At 38.7% G+C, this 13,872-nt stretch overlaps 1 protein-coding gene across 1 annotated transcript in view; it reads right to left on the reverse strand.

The window, feature by feature from the left end:
- kcnip1a (Kv channel interacting protein 1 a) overlaps nt 1–4,463 on the reverse strand; it is a 35,788-nt gene extending 31,325 nt beyond the window's left edge. Inside the window, exon 1 of the mRNA XM_072668745.1 lies at nt 4,049–4,463. Coding sequence (XP_072524846.1) covers nt 4,049–4,106 — 58 coding nt within the window. The 5' untranslated portion in view covers nt 4,107–4,463. The remainder of the gene's footprint in view (nt 1–4,048) is intronic.
- Between the last annotated feature and the right edge of the window lie 9,409 nt (nt 4,464–13,872).

Raw genomic sequence — 13,872 nt, forward strand, 5'->3', positions numbered from 1 at the left:
ATGAACAGAAAATGTTGTGGGGAAAGTATCTTACTGCTAGAGGCACAGCTGTGTTTATGTGAAACATGATAAGTTATGCTGTAAAATAGCATATTAAGACTTTTATGCATTGGTTTGTTTACTTAGATTTAGCAATATTGAGTTCTTAACTAATTCATTCAGAATAAACAATCATAATAATAACAATAAAGACACTCAGAATAGAAGCAAACTAAAGCAAGTGCCTTTTTTCCCCTGTCATCTTATTGCAATATTTTATTTAGTAAGTAAGTCATAATGTGCTATTCTTTTATTGGCTAATATGTTTAGTGCACACTGAAAATGCTGAATCTGATACCATCTAACCAATAAAGCAAACTTCACTGAAAAATCACTGTTTTGAATATATATTACCTGTCCCAATAAAAATAAAATGAAAAATGAAAATGAGTTGCATCAGTAGCTTGACACACTGTGTGTTGATGGAGAGAGACAGAGAGAGAGAGAGAGAGAGAGAGAGAGAGAGAGAGAGAGAGAGAGAGAGAGAGAGAGAAGAGAGGGACATATTTTCTATGAGGTCCACTTATATTTACATTTGTTTGGCTTTATGTTCCAAACATGGTCATAATTCATTTGTACATGGACATTTTAAAGGTTTAAATGCTACATTTCTGTTTATGTTCCTTTAAGACTAAAATATGATAAATGACCATGATGTATTTTGCCTTATTTAAAATGACTGAATGTCGGAAACATACCGAATGCTGCCTACTGAGGCAGGATGGCATAACCCAGGCATGTCTGAATCAAAGTCCAGTATTGTATTCATCTTAAAGTATATTTCATTTGGTTACAAATGCTAAAGGCTCACGCCAACACAGCTAAACAAAGCTAACAGTGGATTGTTGATACTTTGGCAAACTTTGGCAAAGCATCGACTCAGCTTCCTTCAGTTTCGAACAAAGCCAACAGTTAAAACGGTCGTTTGAATGGACGGGGCTAAACTGCAGTAGGCTGAATAGGCGGGAATATGTAAATGAGCTGTTTCAGAAACATAGATTTTAAATGGGGCTGTTTTTTGCAGCTTTGTTTTCATATGAAGCAAAAGCTAAACAGCTAAAAGCAGGAGTTAGCTTGGCATTTACAGTATATACATTATGTCAGAGGCTGTGAAAAGAATGAAGAAGATGCTGTCTGAGGAAAAAGGAGAGTAAACAAGTGGAAGACTGTCTTTTACTCATTGATGGGAGCTAAATTAGATAAAAAGATGCAAGATAGATGCCGAGCTGACTGATTATATTAGCTGGCTGAATTGTCTTGTGTTGTTGCATTTGATTGATGTGTGCTGCGTTAGCAAAGTTGTTGACTCGATAGTTTTTGATCATAAGCATAAGGCAGCAAATTTCCACCATTTTCAGCCCATTTCACCGAGGTTTAGCCGCTAGCTAGACATCTTGAGGTGATGTTAGCAAACATCCTAGATAACACACTCCGACATCAGTACTGGTAATAAGTCCTCTTGTGTCAGTTGCTGACTAGTTGTGTGGGCTTGCCTGCCACCTAAGATTTACTTTCTGTCAGTGGATTTTTAATTATGACAGTATGTGAATTAGACTATGCAACAGTTGGGGAAGGTAAAGAAAAGCGAGACCTGCATCAATGCTCCTTTCAATGCTTAAATGGTCATTTGCTAGGCAAAGTAGTTCATCAGATAAAAAAGGGGACCACCCTGATTAGCATTTCTATATGTTATAGTCAGGTGTTAGTCGCACATTGTCTCTAGTTTAGGTTTCTTGAGACCGACATGTTACTCTACCTTATCAGTCCACATGTTTATTGACATGTATAGTGCTGGTACTTTCTCCTTTAGCTTGTTAACACATGCACTTGTAGAACTGTCCATTAGGGGAGGGTCTCAAAGTGTGATTTGCATTCATGACAGTGGTGTAAAAGTCAATTACACCCGCAACTGAAGAGGAAGCCCAGAAGCCAAAAATTGCCAATTCTCACATAATGCTGGCTTAAATAATAAATAACAAAACTACAATTGAACATGTATAACTATTTTTGTCTTGATTGATTCTATCAAATTTGTTGATCACCCAGCCTCAGTAACAGATGAATGCATAGGTCTGTTTTCTGCTCCTGTGAATCTGTGCGAATTACTTCACGGTTGGGGTGTGATTCTATAGAGTGAGATGTTTGTACACTCTCCCCCCTCTATCGGCACACCTTCTTCAATACAGACTAATCAAAAAGCATACAGCATGTTATTATCACCACACAGTCCCCAAGGAGTCATCTCTCATTTGCTCTCTCTCTCTCTTTCTGTCTGGAATCTCTCAGCTCGAGTTTTCCCTCCAGCTTTCCAGCATCATTCGCTTTATCTATCAGATTTTCCCCTCACTCTCTCTATAATGACCTGATTTCTCTTTCCCTCTCTCACTCTCTATTACCTCTCTGTCTCATTTGCAGGCTGATGGACAGCCCATAGTTCAGAGCGGTGTGTCCTTATGTAATGAATGAATCAGACATGCTATATGTATGACATGGTTGGCTGCTGCTTTCACAGCTTCCCAGATCTCATTTACACTTGTTACAAAAGTCAGAAGATGGAGCTAGAGAGGAAGGGGGGAGAGACAGAGAGAAAGAGACCAGGAGTGAGAAAGTAGGTGAGACATTTGATTTTTCCTCAACCCGTTTGCTCAACAGCCCAGAAAATAACCCTTTTACAACTCCTCCATGTCTTGCTCAGGTTTCTCTTCTACTTCCACTCCTCTCATCCACTCCTTTCCTCTGACCCATATGAATCATCTCCACTCATTCTTTCCATCAGTGCTTATCTAACCTGCTCAAAGTGCCATTCAAATAGAGTGTCTGCTGGAATCGGGTGATTGCACCGCCTGTGACATCACCCGAACTTCCTTGCTCCTCAACCCACTTCATCACTAGATGAGAGGTGTGGCATCTTATGGTGTTTTGTTGGCAGATCAAGCCATGTTTTGTGGTTCTCCACCTATCTCTTTGTGGTTCTCTGTCTATCTCTCTCTGTCTGTCCAGTATTTGCTTGTCTATCTCACTATCTCACTCTCTCTTTCTGATTAGTGTTTGTATATCTTGTACTGAGTCTTGTATGAATCTATTTTTTCATACCAACTGATAATGGCCCAAAGTGACCTTTCCATTGTTTGGACTTTAGGAATCATCTAACAATAATGATCTGAAGTTACTAGTAACAGAATCTTCTCTCATTAGCACTGATGTTAGTGTTAAGGACATTTATCCTTTTCCTGTAAACTTACTTTACAACTTGCGACTTTACACAGGGTTCTGTTACTACATCAGTGATGTGTGTACATAATGTGTGTAATGTCACTGAGTAATGAGGAAATGTAATCAAGAGCCCAAATAAATGAAGTTTTAGTGGGAATTTAGTGTTACAAAAGGACAAATGCAGAAATATGTAAATGTGTACACACACTCACACAGTGAAATGAATAAGTGCTTTAATATTGGGGTTATACACACACATGCACACATACACACATGCACACATACATGACATACATGACAATGCATTATATTTCTGGACCTCTCTCTCTCCCTCCACCCCCCACCCCCCACACACACACAATGATTTAGTGTTAAGCACAGAGCAGTAGAATACCATAGCCTTTTATAGAGGCAGAGCACATAGTATATTTACACAAACTCACCCAGCAGCTGTGAGCTAAGATGTGCAGTGAATGAATAGATGAATTCTCTCACTCACACACACATACGCACATACACAAACACACACAAGATTAACATCTGTAAGCAAGAGTGACACACACTGATTATATATATATATAAATATGTGTGTGTAATATATACACACACATAGATCCCTGTACTCTAAGAAACACACCCACAGTGTGTATAGTTGGATTCACTCACACAGATGTGTTAAAACTATTCTAGCACAGATAATTTATGTCATACATGAAAGAATACACTCTAACAGTGAGCGAGAGACAGAGAAAGAGAGCAAGCGAGAGACAGAGAGAGAGAGAGAAGCTGCTCTTACCTTTGCGATAGTCCACCTGTTTGCTCTGCATTGAAAAAGTCCCCATGACGAGCCCCATGTCTGTTGTCTACAGATGAATGTGTGTCTATGTGTGTGTGTGTGTGTGTGTGTGTGTGTGTGTGTGTGTGTGCACGGGTGTGCACGCACGTTTTAGTGTGTCTGTTCTTCAAATTTCGTCCGTCTTCCAGGAGCCACCTAAGATTTACCTCTCATCCTCCGATGGTGTCTGGCATCTGTGTGTGTGTGTGTGTGTGTGTGAGTGTGTGTTTTCTAATTCTCTCTTTGTCTGCTATTGAGCTTATGGCTGCACATCATTCCTTAAATGTCTTCTTTTCTGCCTCCCTCTTTTCCTTTCTCTCTCCTTGCATCCACTCCGTTCTCTCACTCTTGCTTCACCACCCTCCTTCTCCCTCTCCCCCTCTTTCTCTCTCGCTCGACAAATATATCTTCAATCCAGCCTCTCTCGACCCTCTTATTCTGTGCATATAAATCTTGCTGTCACTCAAAAATTCTCTGTCTGTCTCTCTCTCTCTTTTAATTATCCCACCCTGAAGTTGGAGAGAGGTAGACACAGTCAGACGCACAGAGATAGGAGTTCTGATGGACAGACAGGCAGACGAAATAAAATGAGGGAAACGTTGGGATGTTCTGAGGGAGAACGTCTGTCAGACGAATATTAAGTGAGTGAAAGGAAAAGATGTGAGCTGTGCATATTCAGGTGTGTGTGTGTGTGTGCGAGAGGCACAAACATTGTTGTTAAAGAGGGTGTAATCAGGCATCTTTCTTTTCAGATGTAAAACTCTGTGCCCATGTGTGTATGTGTGTGTGTGTGTGTGTGTGTGTGTGTAACTAGCTCATTGCCCTTGAGCAAAATGACAGCATACACTTTAAAAGACAGACAGTAAAAAGCCTTCACTGTTTCTGCGCTCATCCCTCTCTCGTTTCCTCCTCTTTTCCCTCTCGTCTCTTCTTCTCCTTGACTCTGAGAGCTCAGTGCTCAGCCCTGCCATGCAATATGGATGAGAAATGTGCATTTCATTCATGGAGAGGTTGTAAGCAACACGCAAGCACAAAAGCCCCCGACAAGAAGCGATCATTTCCTAATAGTTTTATTTGGCTGCTGTGGGAAAGGCTGTCCTGGAAAAGTCCACTGGCATGTTATTTTTTTCATTTTTATTCTAGTTGTATACTTCTTCCCAAATTCCTCTTTACAACATATGCTATTTGGACAAAAGTATTGGGACACCTGCTCATTCATTGTTTTTTTTTTTAAATCAAGTTTAAAAAAAATTATCTTGCATTTGTTGGAGCAGCCATGTCTACTGTACAGAGAATTCTTTCTACTAGATTTTGGAGCACTGCTATGAGAATGTGAGTGCATTCAGTGATGAGTGATGAGTGAGATCAGGATGTTGGACGATCAGCACCCCACCTCATCCCCCAACTCCCCAACTCATCCCATCCAAAATCTATGGATGGAGCGCCATAATTCCAGAGAACACTGCAGAGTTCCTCTACTCTACAGCTCAATTCTAAGGGGGGGGGGGGTTATACCCCTCTAGTCCACACTTGGCATTAGGCACAATTCCAATAAGTTCATGTTCATCTGCTCCAGTAAGCCCTATTCTATTGGCAGTACTTCTTTACAGGGACTAGACAAGCTGTGTGTGCATTTGCACATCTGTGTCAGCAATAGGTGCAACTTAAGGTCATGAAATATATTCAATAGTTATTGTAATAAACTATGACACTCACAATATATGTTTAGTATGTGAATCGAATGCTTTAACACTGCAGGTATAAACAAACAGCACATTTAGACCAATCACAGATGCACACTCCTGCACTCACCACTCAGACCTAACTGTCACTAAGTTGGTATCCCCAAGGGTTCCTTTTCAGTACCTATAGTTGTATCTATAGTAGAAAACAAAACCATATCATATATATGTAACCATATATATATATATATATATATATATATATATACACACATATATATATATATATATATATATATATATATATATATATATATATATATATATATACATATATATATATATATGGTTAGTTCTAGAATTGGGGGTGTATTTTGCATTTCCCAGTAAAAAAAAATGTTTTGTTATTTGTTTAAAGTGATCTTTATTAAATCAGTAACTAATTATTGCCTGATGTATAGTCCAAACATAATATACCAACTAAATCTTTCCCACACCACACATTACTGACTGATTCATACATAACAGTTATAAAAATCAACTGCATGCATAAAATATTTCCTCTGCCTTATATGCAATTTTAAGATTAGCACTAATTTTGTTCTATGGTTTGTTCTATAAAGTACTGACAAAGAAGAGTTCTTTGCATTGTAAAAATTGTGGAACCTTTTTTGTTTTTTGTAAGCTTCTATACAAAAAACATCTACAAGAAGCTTTCATTGTATTTGAAGGAGCATTGTACCTGGCAGAGGAACATTTAAGCATTTTAGGCAGCTTTCTGCAAGAATTTGTATTTTTTTGCTACTGGGTTCCTCCTATGTTTGTGTAGTGTATTTCACTTTCACATTATGGTCATAAATACAGATCCACTGATAAAGTAAAATGTGGGTGGCAAGCTAGCCAACAGACCAGTACCAATGTTTGAATTGGTGATCTGTTTGATATATTGTTAATCATATGTTAATAAGTTCGTGTCTCAGTGTCTAGCTAGCAGCTAAACCTATGACGAAATGGGGTGACTTGGCATAAGATCAAAAAGTAGCAATTCGTCTACTTTGCTAATAAAGCAAATCATCAGTCGAGGGCTATAATACAAGACAAGTCAGCCAACTAATGCATTACTACTTATTACTCAGAAAGAAGGTCAGCTCAGTATCTGTCTTACATCCTTTTATCTTCTTTTTTACTTGCCGACAAGTAAAAGCTAGTCTGAGGTGGACTCTTGTCTGCTCTCCTGTTTATCTTTTCTCTTCCTCATTTCCCCCCAACAACGTTGATCTCTTCACAGCCTCTGCCACAATGTCCATTCTGGAAATACCAAGCTAACTTCTTCCTACAGCTAGCTGAAGACCCATAGTTGTTGGTGTGTGACGTGTGTTGTAAAGAATTACACGGTTCCTGCAAGAGGTCCCATATATGCTTCAAGTTATAGCACAGTATATTGCCTCCCAGGCCCAAAGTAACAATAACAGAAAAGCCATTTTTCAGCTTACATGTCTGCGTATAATCACAATGATTTTGAGATTGTTTTTAAGGTAAAACTGCTTAATAATGTTCCTTCATATGGTTCTTCGGTTATCACGGGTCTATTGTAGAACCCTTGAAAAAGCACTTTTGCTATAAGTGTATTTACAAAGAGCATCATTGAGCGTTGCTATATACTAATAGCTACAACAATTAGTGTATAGGAACTGCATGCAACATGCCAGTCAGCCAGGACAGAGACAGACACAGATGAGCTCACTGCAAACCCCTAAGAGACCTTTATAAACATCAAAACGAAACTTATAGAAACAAACAAACATAATTATAAGGTTCAAAAGGGGCTCTACTGGGGTGCCTGCTCTACGCCAGTTAACTTGTCCATCTGAGTTTCTGCTCCCATGTGCTTCCCTCTTCGTGTAAGGACTGCGCTAACCTTTTTATGCTGGGGCTCATCCTGATCGGACCCGGGTGCCCAGCATTAGGGAGGTGGGCATGGTACCGAGGGGGCTGGCCACCAGACCCCTACCTTCTCAGCACCACATTTACTTTTTAGGTTTGTGTCTGTATACTGCATATTGTGCATCATGAGAATATGCTAATTTTTGCCATATTGACCACCCTTAAGGCACACACCCGGTACAGACACACAGACACAAGGGGAGCGACCTCTAATGCCTCTCCTTCTGCTGTTTATTCTCCTCATGTAGGGAATGAAGTTCCTGTGTGGCCGTAGATAGAGCCCTAAGCCTATTGCTATTCCCTGCATGACTTTAGTTAAAACAACAGCCACCCCGCCCTGCTGCCGCATTCAGTTCCACATGCCAATAATAAAGTCATTAAGGCCAAAGCAGCTATTACACATACTGATTTACCTCAACGGATAATCAATTCTGCTACAGTACAGAGAGAGAGGGAGGGAGAGAGAGAGAGACACAGAGAGAGAAAGGAGACACAAGTATGAGAATGAAGGAGAGAAATAAAGCAGGGATATATAAACAATAATGTGAGCGGGGGTCTTCTTGTTGTGTGAGGCACAGAGCATAATTAAAAGCAGATTATGTGTTTGATCTTAACATAAAGTGTTTGATCTTAAAATAAATATATATTTATTTATTTATTTTTATTTTATTTATTTTTTTGTTTAAGGAAGTTATTTTGGTTTAGTACAACTTTAACCTCCCCTCTCAGACCTTATTTACATCATTAGGGCTATGGCTTGTTCACATACATACTTTGGCTGAGTCTGTAACATAAGAAATGCTGCCCTCTTAGACATAATTACAAGGCGAGATGGCACTCAGTCATTCCTGAATCTAAGTTTAGTAATCTAGCCTTCTATTTTATTGGGTGAAAACAGCTAATGACAACACAGGGAAATGCTCATATATAGCAGTGAGCTGTCGTTACTTTGGCAATGTCAGGACATCACTACACTGCCTTCTAAGACAATGTGGACAGCAAGGCATCAAGTCAGCTAGCTACCTCTATTTTCAGACACAGCATCTGATCTCTTGAAACCAAGTCTCAACAACAATCAGTAGCTATTAGCTTCTCTAAGCACCTGCCTAGCACACTAGCATATCACACTGTTTCATCAGAAGAAACCAAAGGAACATCTAAACAAGTCTAGTGTCCAGTGGACTGATGGAGTTTAAATACAACATTTTGGACACAATTAGCAAAGATATGTTTGGAAAAAAAAGTAAAATGCAGAGTTTCATGATAAGAATGCCTCTTTAATTCTTAAGGATGGGGGTGGATTGATCATGCTTTGAGCACTGGTGTAGCCAGTGGGGCATATTTCGGTTAGATTCACCATAAAACACCTCTGTTTTGGAAATATTTTGAAATAGTGTACAATTACTGAATTTGTTTAACTGGAACGTGGGTGTGACAGCATTCCCAGACCCTGGCATCACAGACCCCGACTTCCAGGATAAATGGAATGCAGCAATAGGCCCATTATTAAACATAAAGTAATAGTACTCTGTAAACAATGGTAGTTTCTCATATTAATATTTTATCATTAATAGAAAGCATTTTGTTCCTGGACAGCCTCTTACTGTGACCTTTAATGTGTCTCCATCAGTTGGGTAACTTCATTCAGTTTTGTCATTGGCAGAAAGAAAATTCACTTCTAATGCTAAATGACTCTGAATACTGTGCCAAAGCTGTATTAGAGAGTGCTTCTGTGGTCTGTGGTTGCATGTTAAGCAGAGTGTCCAATATATTATCGCAGGTTAAGAAGCTTTCGTACTGTCATTATTAAATCATTGTACATGCACAGAAGTTCAGAGACAGCCTCAATACATTAAATGCTTGCCAATGTCAGAACAGTATTACACACAGTAACAAATAGCTCCTTAAAATGAATAGCACAAAAGGTAAGTGAATTAGCTGGCTAATCTAATAAAACTACTTAGTTCTCTTTCGGTAAGTGAATTAACTACCTCAGAATACCCCAGGAGAGATAGTAAATGTTAGACTACATTGCTAGTTCACAGACTCCCAGATTCACAAATTATTTAGTAGCTCATTCATTAGACCTCTTCTCCACTTCTTCCTGATCAGGGCCACGGTGGGTGTGGAGCACATGCGCAAATCATCAGACACAAGGCAGAGAATCCCCCTGGACAGGGCATCAGTCTGTATTCTGGAAACCAGAATATCTGGAGGACACCCAAGACCAGAGAGAGGATTGAACCCACAAGCCCAGGCCTCTGGAGCTATAGGACACGACTCACACATCATTTCTCAACTATAACAAGTAAAGTAACAGTTTAAAAAAATGAATGCACTCATACAATACACTTCCAACACTTGCAGCAAAGGTCTCACACATCTTTTTCTCCAACATGTTTTTTAGAGTGACCAAAAAGGTTCTTCTATGGCAGTGTTTAAAGAACTATGTAATGGCATCTAAATCTAAATCACTTTTAAAGCAGCTTTACGCAAGAATGGACATTTGTTGCTCCTACATTCAGATTTTGCACCACTCTTAAAGGACACACATCATGCATTTTATAAGCTCAGCTACAGAACCATCATTAAACATAAAATAAGAGCATGGACTGAAGCCTTGGAGTCATATTTTACACAGCGTTATGCACACCTTGCAAGAGTTTTCTTGCCTACTTTACCAGCAGTGGAGCATCAACATGATTTAAGCTGTTTTTTCTAAAGGCAAAAAATGCTACCTAATGCTGCTTTAAAACATCACTTAACCTTGTTAGAATTCTTACAATATTGTGAATTTATTCCATTTTTTTTTTTTTTTTTTTTTGCTTTGCTTCTTCACCAGCAAGTTCAAAAATTGATTTGAAAGGAATTTTAATGGAATTTTTATTGTCCAGTGTTTAGATTCACCAATCATATTTTTTCTCAGTTTGCAGAGAGAAGTCATTACATTTGAAGATCTTTTAAGTTCTCTCATACTTGCCAATCTGGCACTCGTGTACCAATCTGTGTCATATGTCTGCTTGGATCTTTTATTGTTAATCATTGATCCAAGTACGTAAAGCCTGTCCACTACTTCTATTCCTTCAACAATAGTGGTAAAGTTTGTGTCCTGGCATGTGTTTCCTTCATGTTGAACTTCATATTATGTCTTCTCACTTTGTTCCTTAACTTTATTTACGAGGACCTTTAGATATATAATGTGATCATCAACATATTAAAGGTTACTGATCCCTGTGAACAGATCATATGGAGTATACATTTTAAATAACAGCCGCCTCAACATTAGGCAGAACAAGCAGTCAAGCCGTGAGCGCGCATGCTGCCGTTCTTTCTTTCACTCCGCTGCTGCAGTGAGGACACTAACGCTAGAGCTTTGTTAGTTTACTCAGAGATGGAAGAACCGTCTTCACCACCTTCAAATACTTGTATGTGGCCGAATGGTTTAGTTTTTTTTTACAGAGAGTTAAGCTCAGTTTGTTAAGCTGCTCTCCTCACTTGTTTTTATAGATAAAGCACTTGTATGTGGCAGATTGACTCAATTCTGTTTAGGCTTTCTTTTGGATGAGTTAGTTTAAAGAGCTAACTGAAGGCTTTATGTACACAAACTCTGTCTTGTACATTTCTGTCCTTGTACTACAGCCAAAGGAATTGTGACAATCCTTAAGTCTGCATTTGAAATAATATAAATAATGATATTCAAACTTTTGACTGCTTCAGTAATAACCACAAACACAAGACTTTTACTTCAGTAGCAAATTTGAGAATTAACTGCTTGCAGTACTTCAGTACAAAAAATGTTGAATACTTTAGTACTTCCACTTACATATGGTGCATAAAAAACACTTCTACTCGAGTCACTTTTTGGATGGAGCTCTTGTACTTTTACTCAAGTCTGGGTCTCTAGTACAGTATACATGTCTGTAAGCAATACATTTACTTGAGGGCAGTTCAAGGGCAGTCAAAAGTTGTATCGAAGCGTACGATCATACAGAACAACAAACATGGCGACGGTGGAGGAGGCTGTGATAATGTACTACAACAGTGATCATGTCTTACTTGAACTATTGGCTACTCTATGATTTCCAGTGGTGCTGCTCCATTCCATCCATATTGGTAAGCTTTTGCAGAACATGTACGGACCAAAGGTTCCGTCTGTATCAGTATCTGTATTTGATGTTAAGCATAAATGAGATTTTAAACTTTTAAGTGTCATGCTCTGGGCTTGTGTTGTAGCCAGGAACATGCCAAAAACCTCAATGATCTTAAGAAGCACAAGCTAAAGGTTTTGCTTTGGTCCTCAGAGCCCCCCAACCTTAACATCCTCAAAAATATGTGGATAGACCTCAGACCTTAAGCAAGATGCAATCTCCCCACCAAAAAGAAATATAGGCCTTTTAGTTGACAGGTTTAGTTAGGGCCGTTAGATCTTCTTAATTTTGCGCTATGAATGTTGTCATCCATATATGAAACGTTCCTGATATTCCACCAATCTTGAAACCTCTATCATCTTCATCCAGTCCTGCTTTTCTCATTATATGTACAGCACACAGCATATTTTAATAGCCATTTCCATGGAGTTCATTTTCAGGCCTTAATTTGATGCCCTTTGTAATATCCATGCAGAGGCCTGCGCACAGCATGAAATGATGGTAGCAAAGGGAACCTTTAAAAAACATCTCTCTTTTAATTTTGAAAGCATATTGAGAAGGAATTTAAATTGAGCGTGGGTTGATTAAATATGGCTGAGTAGAAAGAGCTCTCGCGCACACACACAGGCACACATGTAAGCACATTCCCACACTCACGCATGCACATATGCTCATTGGTTATTCAGACAATGGACTGTTACAAAGAGCTGAGGAGAAAAAGGCAGAAATGGCAGAGAGTCAATAACACAACACATTCCTCCATCAAAGGAGGACAAAAAAAGAGGAGAGCAAGAGGAGAGAAGAGAGAGAGATGAACAAAGACAAAGAGATAAAGGAACTGAGATAAAGAACAGATTTGTGAGAGACAAATGAAGGCAAGTGAAGTATGACTGCTGCAGTAACCCTGAGTTTAAACCCAGTGAAGAAGAGAAATGCCAGAGAAAGAGTTATGGTAAAGCAGTAGGAGTAAAGATATAGCCTACAGACGGACAGCAGAGTAATACAGCACACTGACTTATGGGCTGCATGACAAATTTAACTTGAGCTGGACAACGTTATTCCCTTTTGTTCATATTTCATCCTGAATGAAATATGAACAGCTGCCATATGACTGTTTTAAAGGGACTCTTGCTTTGCCTTTAGGCAATAGCCTATAGACTAGCATTGTGTGTATGCACGTGCACATATGTATGATGGACTGGTCAGTCACTTTACATTAGACACATGCATACTAAATATTATATATACACTCTATGAAAAATAAAGATGCATCAAAGTAATGATCTGTGAGTGATGCTGTAGAGGAACCAAATCTGGTTCCACAAAGAACCACGTCTGTAATAGGGTCGTGTGAGTGGGAACAACCTTTTCTTTTACATTAAACAAACTAAAAGAGGGTATTTCACGGAAATGCTCGACAACATTTTCAACCTCCTATAAACCCAGTATTCATAATGCATTTATAACGCATTATATGGGGTACAGAACACCCCACAATGACTATTACATGCCTGTGTAATTACTTATAAACACTTGTAGCAACCTACATAACACTTTATAATGCATTATATTATTTGTTCATAAGAAAACTGTATATACTAATGTTGTAATGCACTATAACACAGGTTTACTATGCTTCACTGTTGCAACTTGTCAAAGAACATCTCAGGGTAACTGAATGGGAGCACTGGCTTGGTAGAATGCACAGGTTTAGGATCCTCTGACAATTTTCTTTTTGGGACTATACAAAATCATAAAAACAGCCATGAGCAATTCATCCACAGTGTTGTATGTATGTTTGTGTGTGCTATATGATCTTAGAATATTTCAAGATTTTGAGAAACTGCCAGTTTAATCTAAATAAAATTACAAAACCAGTAAAGAACACTTATAATGCTTTGTAAAATGTTAAGTCTTAAAACAAACTTTAAAATTAAATGTAATGGCATCACTAAAACACTTCACTTACAGACAGTAAAGAGCACTTATAATTAGTCTTGGGCAATATAAC

This window comes from Salminus brasiliensis, chromosome 2 (genome assembly GCF_030463535.1).
Source record: "Salminus brasiliensis chromosome 2, fSalBra1.hap2, whole genome shotgun sequence".
Lineage (NCBI taxonomy): Eukaryota > Metazoa > Chordata > Actinopteri > Characiformes > Bryconidae > Salminus > Salminus brasiliensis.